Here is a 12700-nt window from a genome sequence, read left to right as displayed (position 1 = left end):
CTCGATCCCCAATCCCCATTCCACTCCTGAAAAACAAACAAACAAACAAACAAAACTTAAGGACAATCTCACAATCCTGATCTTCCAAGCACCCTGGATTATTATGATTTGTGTTACCCACATTCAAACATTTTGTGGGATAAGTCATGTTTCCCAAAAAGGAGAATCAATCTAATTTAATGGTAGATTTAGTCCTACTCCCTGAAAATACTACTTCATTTTAAAAATATATATTTTTATTTGATTGCCCTATCTAGAGACATGACTATAATGAGTGCTATGAGATGGTAAGTCTTATCAAAAGAAATGTATTGGAACTAGAATAAAATGTAAATTTCCTTAATTTTAGAGGACAATGCTTAATATCCAAAAGAGAATGTTTTAAGTTGTGAACCATCTTTGTGAGCACTTCTAACATTAAATAAAACTATAGACAACAAATCTTTGTCAGGCAGTTTTACTTCTAATAAACAACTGCACAGAACAAATTCTTAGTAACTATTGCCAGGTGCCTGTCTGACTAGTAACAATTTGTTATTTATAATGAGACTTGTATCATAACCTTCCCTAATTGATCATCTAATGAAGACAAAATTTATTATCCTCTGACTATTATTTCTGTATGATCTAATTGTACTAATATTTTCTGAAACAAAATCCTGTTTCCAGAGTAGACATGACTTGTGGCTAATTTTAACTATGATGATGAAAATGAAGCTTCATTTACACATTTTTATTTTTAGTTAACACTTATGGGTTTTGTGCTTTTTAATGACTCCTAATTCAAAATTCAACTTCACAGATCCAAGTTAAAAGAACCTACTTCAAGAAGCCTATTTCAAATTCATGAAATAAATTATCTGAATTTGCACGAGAGCACTTTCAACCGAATGCTTCAGTTATCACTCACTAAAGGTAATAATTATAATCTTTCCAGTCTAAAAAAGAAAGAAAGAAAAAAGACAAGACATTTGTTCGGATCAAACTGTTGGTTTAGTCTTTATGAATGTAAAAATGATCCTATCTCAGATGAGATCTTGGTGCTCCAGGAAGGGGATCAATGTCAAAATAACGACAGATGAAAACATTATGTCATGCTTTAAAGAATGTATTAATCATGTTTTAACTCATCATCTGTAAACTAAACCATTTGCAGTGATATTGGAGATTAGAATATTCTCTCTACAAACATGTTCAGTACTAAACATATCTTTACAATTGTGATCACTGTGGAATTCATAATAGGAATGTTAGGCAATGGATACATTGGACTAGTCAACTGGATTGACTGGATTAAAAAGAGAAAGATCTCATCAATTGACTATGTCCTGGCCAATTTAGCTATCTCAAGAATGTGTTTGATTGCAATTATAGTACTACATGCTATTTTGGTAACACTATACCTAGATTTGTATGAAAATCAGAAAGTACGTGTAGTTATTGACAGCCTCTGGATATTCTTTAACTACTTAAGTATGTGGTTTACAACCTGTCTGAATGTCTTCTATTGCCTCAAGATAGCCAATTTCTCCCACCCATTTTTTCTCTGGCTGAAGTGGAAAACTGATAGAATGGTTCACTGGGTCCTGCTGGGATGCTTCACCATCTCCTTTTCGGTTGGCATTATAGTATCACCAACAGTGACTTATGGTTATAAGCTTCATTACCTTATAAAAGATACAGGAAACATCACTGAAATGAGTAAAATTCAATACTTTGAGCCAATAACTTTATTTAACCTGTTTGCTCTGGTACCATTCATTTTTTCACTGATCTCATTTTTTCTTTTAATAATATCCCTAAGAAGACATATTAACCAAATGAAAATGAATTCTAAAAGTTGTAGAGACCCCAACACACAGGCTCATGTGAAAGCCATGATAATTATAACTTCATTCTTCTTCTTCTTTTTTATCTACTGTGTGTTTTCTCTTTTAGTGACCTTTAGCTATCTTATAACAGAACAAATGTTAGCTATAATGGTTGGAGAGGCTGTAGCAATTCTCTATCCATCAGGACACTCAATTATTTTAATTTTTGGAAATAACAAACTGAGGCAGCCATCTGTCAGGATGCTGACATGTAGAAAAATAGCCTGCATGATGTGAAATATTGGATTTATAAATAGACTTTAAAAGCAAATCTTATTTTCTCAATAAAAAAAAAAGCAAACCTTCTTTTCTGATTTAAAAAGAATTAGAATTTTTTTCTTGGGAGGCTGAGGAGGATCATTTGAGCGCAGGAGTTTGAAGACAGCCTGGGCAACCAAGTGAGACCCTGTGTCAAAAATCAACAAGGAAACAAACAAAAAATGGGCCTATTCTTATTGTTTTTCCAGTTATGCCATTTATTTTGGATGCATATCTTTAGGCACTCCAGGACCTAATCCTAAAGGATTTCCTTTGCTATGTATAGTTCAGAGTTTCTCATCTTTGCATTCCCTTTCCTCTAAGAATGTCAGGGCTCATGCATCTCTTCTTATCCTCTGAAGACAAATGTTAGGTCTGTGTTGCCTTGTTAACTTCTCTAAGATTTTACTTTGGCCTATGATAAACTGCATCTGGGCTACACTTTTCAGATTCCCCTTTCTTTCTGTCATACATTTTCAGTCTGGCCCTTAATTGTGCTCCATTCACATCTCTGCTGCACCACTTCCATTTGACTGATTAACTAGTAATTCAAAACTCCCCTGCCTGGTCTATGGTTTAGTTTCCTGAGTGATGCTCTAGGTCATCTCTGTGTCAGTAATTTCTGGTTGACTTTATTCTAGCTCTTGCTATTCATTGCCCTTAAAATCAAGTTTCTTCACAAAGAATCTGCTTCTCAGACAACACCTGTTTAGGAAGAGAATCTATGCAAAAGCTGTTTCCTAAGTACTCTTTACAATCTGGATAAAAGAATGAGCATAACTAATATCAGTCATGTTATTCTGTTCAAGTTCCTTTTAAAAAAAAAAGATAAGCAAGGAGTTTCACTTATGACTTAAGGAAAAAAATGTAAAAAATTTAACATATAGCATGGAATATACATATACATTCTCTTTCTCTCTCTCTCTCTCTCTCTTTCTCTCTCTCACTCACTCTCTCTCTCTCTCATCAATATCTGTCTATGACACATATAGGGCAAGTTACAAAAAAAAAAAAAAAGTAGGAAAATGAGATTACTAATCGTGGTTTTGCTGTGAGGATGAAATCCTTCCTCACTAGGATGTTTGAGAAGTCAGCTCTGTTCTGATCTGGCTGTTCATTTTTGTGCTTACTCCCACCATTTTCTGTCTAATCCTGGTCTACTCCATTTCCTTGTATTATAGCTAAAAATATGAATTAGCTAAATTTTAATCGCTTTGCTTATGATTGTGTAAAATTCACTTTGTAAAATGCTCTTAATTATAGCTGTTAATAGTATATACATTTTATTGATTGTATTTATAATATGTTAGTCACTTATATTGCCTTTTATTGTACAAGACAAGAAGATTTATCGGGGGTAGGGTTTGGGGTTGTGGCTTAGTGGTAGAGCACTTGCCTCATACGCATGAGGCCCTGGGTTCGATCCTTAGCACTACATAAAAATAAATAAATAAAAATATCAGGGGTGATTGTGATAGTAGAATGAATTAGACGTTATTATCTATGTACATATATGATTACACAACCTGTGTAATTCATTTGCAACCAGACAAATGAGAAGTTATAGTCCATATATGTATGATGTGTCAAAATGCATTATACTGTCATGTATAACTAATTAGAATAAATAAAAATATACATTAATTAAAAAGAAGATTCATGTTTTTGTTGCAATATATTAATATATTCTAGAACAAACCTTTGAAGTCTATGCTGGTTTGAACATTATATTTTTCTGTAGGTTTAGATAAAATAAATGTTTTATAGGAGTAGTGCTTCTGGGAAAGTTTTATCTCATTAGTCTGAAGTTTCTTCTTCCATGTTTTGTTTTCTGTCTCTCTGTTTTCAAGTTTCTCCAATGACTCAATGATTGGGGTTTGAAGGCATGTGACAAAATGCTCACCTGTGGAATTTTTTTTCTCTTTTTCCTCTTAACTGTAACATAACCTAACTTTCATGCTGTATGAAACTGGCATGCACAAAATCTACACTTATGTGCAAAAACAAAATCAAATATTGAAATTTTCTGAAAATTATTTGGTTGACAGTTATGTATAGTTATATCAATAAAATTAATGAAAAAGAAAAAAAATTATTTGAGTAATTAAAAAAATTATTTGACTAAATAAAGCACTTATTTACCAGGATAACTATGGAGTAGAAATTATGTGCCTGGAACAGGCACAAGATAAAAGAAAGCATTCGCCTATGAACATGGCTACATTATCTGCAATTTACCCCCAAATCAAGGTGGCATTTAAGGAATGAAGTTTTCTCCTTTAAGGAAAGATGAGAGAAGTCATACAATTCCACAAGAGTTATAATTTTTCAGTAAATCTAAATTAGAGAAACTATTTTAAAACAGGAGTTAGTCTATAGAGAAGTGGTTTATTTAATATTCATCCTTATGCTAGAAAGGATAAGGGTCTGGAAACTTAGAAGCAATTTGATGTGGAGAGAGTAGAGAAGAAGATAAAATGCAGGATTTACTGCTCATCTTTCTCAAGGACCTTTGAACACACTTTATTTTTTTTTAACAGTTTTATTGAGGTACAACTGAAAAACTGCATATCTTTAGTGTATACAATGTGATGAATTTGGACATATGCTAATACCATAACACCACCACCACAATCAAGATAATGGACATAATCAACATCTGCTAACATTACCTTGAAAACATTTTAAATCAAAAGGAAAATCTAAATACAATCATAGTCATGTTTATCATGGCTCCTGTACCTTATTATATCTAGCATCATAAATTTTGACCAATAAAGGCCACTTAATCAATTAAGATGACACATTATTATTAAGACACTGTACCATATAATTGTTCACCTGAACAACCAAGAAAATAAACTTAAAATTTGGAAGGTCCAAGTAATCTATATTTAGTGTTCATCTTTTATATTTTCTGAAAATATATAATTCTCATTGTGTGCCCAAATTTGGGATTCTTTATTAATAATCAGCATGCTCATTCAACAAGGCAGAGATACTTCCACAAATCTACGTTTTTGTCAATTTTCTAATTTTCGAAATCTGAGGTTTAGGTTTGCCAGATAAAATATAATATACAGAAATTTTATTTAACTTCAGGACTTCCTGAAAGTTCTGATCTTATGCAACTTGTAACATACACCAAAAAATTTTTCATCATTTATTACCTAAAACTCAAATCTCCATGGGAATCGTCTATTTTTATTTGCTAAATCTGGCAACCCTCTTGAGAGCACTAGTGTGCATCAAGGATTAATGAAACCAAAATTCATATAACTTAGCCTCAGAAAGACAGTGCAGGACTATGAAAGGGTACTGGCTCAATTTGCATCTTAGCAAACACTAGCTCAGCCTAAATTAACTATATGTGGAAAACAATAGCTACTGAGAAGGTAAATGGACATACAGCATCTAGGCTAAAGATGGCCACACACAACGTTCATCAGCACTAATTAGGATTTAATGAAGATAGCTACAGTCTTCATGTCTTGTTCCAGTCTTCAAGGCAAGACCACAATAAAAGAGGTAACGATTACAGCAAAATCCAAGAACCAGGTGTAGATACCAAACTGCTTCAGGTCCACTAGAAAGTAACTGGGTATTTATCTAAGCATGCTGTATATGAAGGAGAGAATTTTGTTGCTCATAGCAGCTGGAGAGTTTTCAGTGGGGCTGTTGGGGAATGCTTTCATCACCTTGATAAACTTCATGAACTGGGTCAAGAATAGGAAGATTGCTTCCATTGATTTAATCCTCACAAGTCTGGCCATATCCAGAATTTGTCTATTGTATATAATATTATTAGATTGTTCTATATTGGTGCTGTATCCAGATATCTATGCCACTGGTAAACAAATGAGAATCATTGACTTCTTCTGGACCCTAACCAACCACTTAAGTGTCTGGTTTGCCACCTGCCTCAGCATTTTCTATTTCTTCAAGATAGCAAACTTTTTCCACCCCCTTTTCCTCTGGATGAAGTGGAGAATTGACAGGATGGTTCTCAAGACTCTACTGGGGTGCTTGGCCTTCTCTGTGTTTATTAGTCTTCCAGTCACTAAGAATTTGAATGATGATTTCAGACACTGTGTGAAGGCAAAGTGGAGAAGAAACTTAACTTTGAAATGCAGAATAAAGAAAACCACGTATGCCTCTACCAAGATATATCTCAACCTGGTAACACTATTTCCCTTTTTTGTGTCCTTGATCTCATTTCTCCTCTTGATCCTCTCCCTGTGGAGACACACCAGGCAGATGAAGCTCAATGCGTCAGGGCACAGAGATCCCAGCTCAGAAGCCCACGTGGGAGCCATGAAAGCAGTCATCTCTTTCCTCCTCCTCTTCATCATCTACTATTTGGCCTTTCTTATAGCCACCTCCAGCTATTTTATGCCAGAGACTGAATTAGCTGTCATTTTTGGTGAGTTGATTGCTCTAATCTATCCCTCAGGCCATTCATTTATCCTGATCCTGGGCAACAATAAATTAAGACAAGCATTTTTAAGGGTGTTTTGGAAAGTAAAGTATATTCTAAAAAGAAGAAAAATTTAACAAACAGATCTGAGAAGAAGCTATAATTCTCCAGGACAAAGAATTAGAAGAGGTTTCTTAATTATCTTCAGTTCTTGTATTAATTTTAGTTTCATGTGGTTAAGTATTCAAAATTTATTTAGCACATTTATAATTGTAACTTAGGAAATCTCATGTAAACTGACTTTGTCTCTATATCTTTCTCTCTCTTCCTCTTTTCATAGTTGATTCTTTAAACTATGTTTTAAAGCAAATTATAATTAATATCCTAACATAAACCATGAAAGGGGAGGGCATTTTCATTGCTTGTTCTAAATCATTTCTCCAGATGCAAATATATAACCAATTCAAAACAACTGTAATAGCATCTTGCTGTGTTTGCATCCTTATGAAAAGCAGCCAATGTCATGATTCTTCTCAGATTATCGAATTAAGCTTCACCTTTGGAAAAGACTCAATCAAGTAACTATTTTTAATAAATTCTGTGGAATTGTATGAATATAGTAGTAATTAATACTGATTAGAATCAGTATTATTGATAGCATTATTTTAGGATCATAGACTAATTAATAAAAGATATTGTAGAAGCAAGAGAAAGTTTGTGTAGAAATTCTCTGCAAAACAAAGAGCCTATTGTTTCCTTATTGAATAGAATTTCTCCACAAAAGACATGTGTAAGTTTGCTTTTATCAAGATATCATGATAAGATGAAAGCTTCAATCAAAACCTTAAATATCAAGATGTTAAAACTGTCAACAAAACATTGATTCAATTCAAGTCATCTCCATATACCTGGACTGTATACATTTATAAGATCTGTTTGGGACAGTCCATCAAAAACATATTATTTGTATATGGCAAAGATATTGTGGAGAGATCAACTCTGTTAATAGCCAGCCTAAAGTAGTCATGAGCTTTGTGTACATAAAAGAAAATATTTACAAATAAAGACATTAAATAGTCTCATCAATATATTTGTTTAAAATCAAAATGAATTTTATACTATATTCAGGTATTCATTTATCTTTTCTGAAAATGTAACAGAAAGGATAGAGTATAATAGAAAGGATATAGCTCAATTAAATTGACAAATTTCTTAAGGTTTATTGAGTGTCTTGTAAGTTAAAGAAATAGAAAGTTAGATGCATAGCCTATAATTTGTATTTCTTTAAATAATGCCTAAAAGAATACCAGTCCCTGCTCCCGACACAGCTAAGGCCTAGTTTATATGGATTTACATACACAAAAACAAAAGAACTCTGAGGGCTAATGAAAATGTGGAAAGCTTCAGCTTTGATGTTCTTATATTGTGAGCCCTGGAAATGTGACCAGCCACCTATGCCGTGAATGCAGCAACTCATTATTCTATTTCTCTGTGAACAGTGTCAGTCAAGAGGAACTAAAGTGAGACCCGTGTATGTTTAAATATGTAATTTTCCTTACTTGTATGAAAGTAACATAGCCAGGGTTCATGGTTTCTCTTCTGAGATTATGTTAGTTCTGAGAAATCATGCAAAAGTGAAAAGTTAAAAGAAGTATTTATACTGCTTCTCTTACTCCTAATATTTGGGGTAGAGTTTTCAGGTCTTCTCCATGAGAATGTAGTAAAGGAGCTACAGACAATGCAACTTGTTTCCTTTCTTTGTGTTTTTGTCCTGTGCTTAATAGATACCTGTTCACACATTGAATGTCTGAGTGTCACACAGATAAAATGTAACATTCATGGAATGCACACTCCCCCACTTTCCACATGTTTTGACTGTTGCATTATAGTTGTACATAATAATGGGACTTCTTGTTACATATCCACACATTGCACATAATACAGCAATGTAATCTGGCCAATGTCATTCCCCAGCACTTCCCCACTTCCTCTCTACCTCTCACCCCACCCCCACCCCCATCTCTTTCCTCTACTGATCTCTCTTTGATTTTCATGAAATACCCCCTATATACCTGTCTTTGCCTTTTTCTTATCTAGTTCCCATATAAAGGGAAAACATTCAACCCTTGACCTTCCGACTGGCTTTTTCCATTTAATACAATATTCCAAAGTTTCATTCATTTGTCTGCAAATGACTTAGTTTCATCTTTTTATAGCTGAATAAAACTTCATTGTGTATGTATACCATATCTTCTTTATCCATTCACCCATTGATGGACACCTAGTTTGGTTCCATAGTTTGGCTTTTGTGAATTGTGCTGCAATAAATATGTGTATGCATGTATCACTGTAGCATGATGACTTTAATTCTTTAGGATAAATACCAAGGAATGGTACAGCTGGGTCATGTGAAGACAAGTGCATGGAGTACTGCATACATGGCATACTTTAAGGGCATCTGAGTGGCAAACCACTCCCCGGGGCTAGGCATGTGAACAGCAAACTGCTCACCCTGTAGGCACAGCCTTGGCATGTGTTATAGTCCCTGTGCTTGCTCCATGGCCCCCTCCTGGATTGGTTGCTGCAGGAACAGTTGGCTAGAAATTGTATTGGTGGCTGCCTGTAATCTGCTTAGCTACTGTCTGAGTATGCATACATGGTAACTGTGCAATAAAATCAGACCTGCTTCCTGCTTAGTCCCTGGAGGTTTGATTAGCGACTGGGCAGCCACACTCTCATCTATCCTGTTCCATGGACCTCCTCGCTGGACTAGACAGAGCCCATGCAGGGTCATATGGTGGTTCCATGCCTAGTGTTTTGAGGAACTTCCATACTGATTTCCACAGTGGTTGAATTAATTTACAGTCCCACCAATAGTGTAAAAGTGTTCCTTTTCCTCCATATCCTCTCCAGAATTTATCATTATTTGTATTCTTGATGACTGCTGTTCTGACTAGTGTGAGATAAAATTTCAGTGTAGTTTTGACTTGCATTTCCTTAATTGCTGAAGATGTTGAACATTTTTTTATAAATTTGTTGCCCATTTGTATTTTTTTTCATTTGAGAGTTGTCTGTTTAATTCATTTGCCCATTTCTTAATTGAGTTATTTTGGTTTTTGATATAAAGTTTTTTAAGTTCTTTATATATTCTGGACATTAATCCTCTGTCAAAAAGAGTAGCTAGCAAAGAGTTTCTTGCATTCTGAAGGTCCTGCATTCTTCTTGCATTCTATAGATTCCTAATTGTTTTCTTTGGGGAAATGTACACTTTTTAAATAATCCCTCTGGCAGGACCCTATTCTCAGCAATGGAGATACAAAGGTGAATGTAGCATTTTTACCATCCTTAGGAGCTCAGAATCTAATGGTTGATGATGCTTGGACATAACCATAGTCACTATCAGAAGGGGGGCAAAAGAAGATATTCTGAAAGCCCATAGCAGGGAAGGAAAGGAAAGTTCTCATAAAGGAAGTCACAAGAGATTTGTTTGTTTGTTTGTTTGTTTAATACCAGAGATTGAACCCAGGGACACTTAACCACTGAGCCACATCCCTACCCATCCCTTTTTTTTTTTTTAAATTTTTAAATTTTGAGTCAGCTTCTCAATAAGTTGCTTGGGGCCTTGCTAAGTTGCTGAGGTTGGCTTTGAACTTGTGATCCTCCAGCCTCAGTCTCCTGAGTTGTTGAAATTACAAGTGTGCGCCTCCATGCCCAGCATGACATAGGATCTTGACCATCGACATTGGAGAGTGGAGGAAGGTATAATGAAACCATGACTAACTCTATGCATTATCACAGTATTTTCAGTGGTTTAGGAACACTGAGTAATACCGTAAGATTTAAATGAAGATAAAAACAGAAAGTTTCTTTCACTTTCATCCTTACCTATGATAAGTTTTCAGACATTTCTACCCTTAGGTTTATATATCTTCGTATATTTTGCATTGTGATTGTTACTCAGGTCTACCCACAGTGTGGTCATATTATTTCAGAAGCTGGATAGAAATGAGAAATTATATCCCATCTGATTCAAATGTATAATATGTCAAGGTCATTGTACTGTCGTGTGTAACTAATTAAAATTAAAAAAAAAAAAAAGAAAGTCCATCAGGGCATAGAGAAAAACAAAAAAACAATAAATTAATTCCTCTTCTGAGACAAAAGCTAGTTCTAAATATGATTCAGAATACATAATAGTGAATATACAATTAAATAGAATTAAACATGTTTAATTTCTCTGTATGTTACCTTAAACTGTAATGTCTTCATTAATACTAGTACAAAAAGAAAACTACTCATACCCTTGATGGAATTGGCCATTAAAGCCATCATTTTTACCCTCATCTGATTTTATATCAATCTTCTTATACTACCTGCATTCACATGTGTATATTACCCATAGATAAAATGGTATTTTAACACTTAGTAAAACAAGAGAAATTCTAGGTTAAGCAGAATTCCTAGCTTGACTAGGAACTGAGGCCAGCAACTGAGAGATGCATGCCTGTGATGTCTTTTTCTATTGATCTCCACTCAGAAGCTTGGAAGATACAATGGAATAAATGTTATAATTTGTCTATGCTTCGCACACCCAAAATAATCTCATAAGTGAATTGTCTCACTCCCCCCACACACACACCCGGGGGCTTCTATAACAAAACACCACAAACTAGGGGGATAGGGTGTGGGAGCTTAATCAACAGAACCTTTTTTTTCTCAGAACCTTTTTTCTTATGGTTCTGGATGATGGAAGTTTAAAGACAGGGGTGAGCAGAGCTGGTTCTTCCTGAGTGCTGTGAGGAACAATCTGTTCTGCCTCTACCCTAGCTTCTGGTATTCTTCAAAGCTTTCTCAAATCCCAGCTAAACAGAAATATAACTAAATGGCACATATGCTTTGAAATACTGACTGAGGTCAAGGAAATACACAAGATAAATTTCTGTTTGAACTGAGAAAAAGGTGTGTATATTGGTAATCTGGTTACTGGTTTCAAGAATAAAGTCCTTTGCTTTAATACACTGGTGGTGCTTAAGTCCTTGTCTAATTATTAAAATCTGAGCTTTCCATAAACCTCCAATATACAAATGAGTTGGAGTTCAATCAAGACCCTGTATCTCCCTGCATATTCTTATTCCTTGATGGAGCTCTATCACCCTAGAAAGAAAACAAGAGCCAAGGCATTAATGCTGATGACTTTATTGGAGTTTTTGTAGGTATTTTTCATTTTTTTGTTTTTTGTTTGTTTTTGGTTTTTAGGGTACCAGGAATTGAACCCAGGGGCACTTAACCACTGAGCCACATCCTCAGTCCCTTTTATTTTATTTTATTTTTTATTTTGAGACAGGGTCTAAGTTGCTCAGAGCCTTGCTAAGTTGCTGAGGCTAACTTTGAACTTGAGATCCTTCTGCCTCAGCCTCCTGAGTCACTGGAATTACAGATGTGTGCCACTTTGCCCAGCTTATTGGTTTTCTGAAGTTAGAGAAAGAAAGGCCACAAAGTTTACACTCCTGAAAAGTTTATAGTTGCCTGTTGATCTCCATCAATTTCTGAAACAAAAAGAAGAATTTTAGGTAAAAGTAATAAATTGGCTTGTGCATGACCTGATATCTCTTCCATTAAGTAGTCTCACTAAAATACCTTACATTAAGAGAAAAAGGAGGAGAAAGAGGGGAAGAAAGAGAGGGGGCCAGAGGAAAAGGCAGGGAGAATAGAACAAGAAAGGAAGATATTAAAGAAAAAAGGAGAGAAGAGGAAGGGAGAGCTTGGAGAGCCTGCCAACCAACAGAAGAAGAAGAGAGTCAGAAACTCCGACAAGGTAGAAGGAACACTTGCTCTTGTGAAAGCAGAGGGTGTGTTCATGTGTAAGGTTGGTCAGAGAGCAACATTGTTATGGACACATCTGGGAAAGAGTTTGAGAAAGAATAAAGTCAAGATTTAAAAATGGGAGACATGAGTAGAAATGAGAGAATTGGAGAATTTAAAAAGAAATTAATTAAATTACTGAATGAAATACAGTCAGTACCTGAGACGTCACTGGAGACCATCTTTAGTTGGTTTTCCACATCATTCACTGACAGGAGAGCTATTGCTCTGATCATTGTGGTCACTTCTTCCATGATGACCACCCTGGCCACCTCTTCTATGAAGACCACCC

The 12700-nt window shown here is 35.0% G+C and overlaps 2 protein-coding genes across 2 annotated transcripts; both read left to right on the top strand.

The window, feature by feature from the left end:
• The first annotated feature begins 1190 nt into the window (after positions 1–1190).
• Tas2r8 (taste 2 receptor member 8) lies at positions 1191–2108 on the top strand. The gene has a single exon (XM_076852666.1). It carries the CDS (start codon positions 1191–1193, stop codon positions 2106–2108), a length of 918 nt encoding a protein of 305 aa, XP_076708781.1.
• A 3636-nt stretch (positions 2109–5744) lies between these two features.
• Positions 5745–6683, top strand: LOC143398370 (taste receptor type 2 member 7-like). Its single transcript, XM_076855331.1, has one exon. It carries the CDS (start codon positions 5745–5747, stop codon positions 6681–6683), a length of 939 nt encoding a protein of 312 aa, XP_076711446.1.
• Positions 6684–12700: the final 6017 nt, after the last annotated feature.

The sequence above is a fragment of the Callospermophilus lateralis genome, chromosome 4 (genome assembly GCF_048772815.1).
Source record: "Callospermophilus lateralis isolate mCalLat2 chromosome 4, mCalLat2.hap1, whole genome shotgun sequence".
Lineage (NCBI taxonomy): Eukaryota > Metazoa > Chordata > Mammalia > Rodentia > Sciuridae > Callospermophilus > Callospermophilus lateralis.
Note: the sequence above shows the minus strand (reverse complement) of the source record. Positions and strands in the feature narration are given on the sequence as shown.

Bases quoted from the DNA above. Each gene is read 5' to 3' on its own strand.
- Tas2r8 (XM_076852666.1), top strand. From the start codon at position 1,191: ATGTTCAGTACTAAACATATCTTTACAATTGTGATCACTGTGGAATTC.
- LOC143398370 (XM_076855331.1), top strand. From the start codon at position 5,745: ATGCTGTATATGAAGGAGAGAATTTTGTTGCTCATAGCAGCTGGAGAG.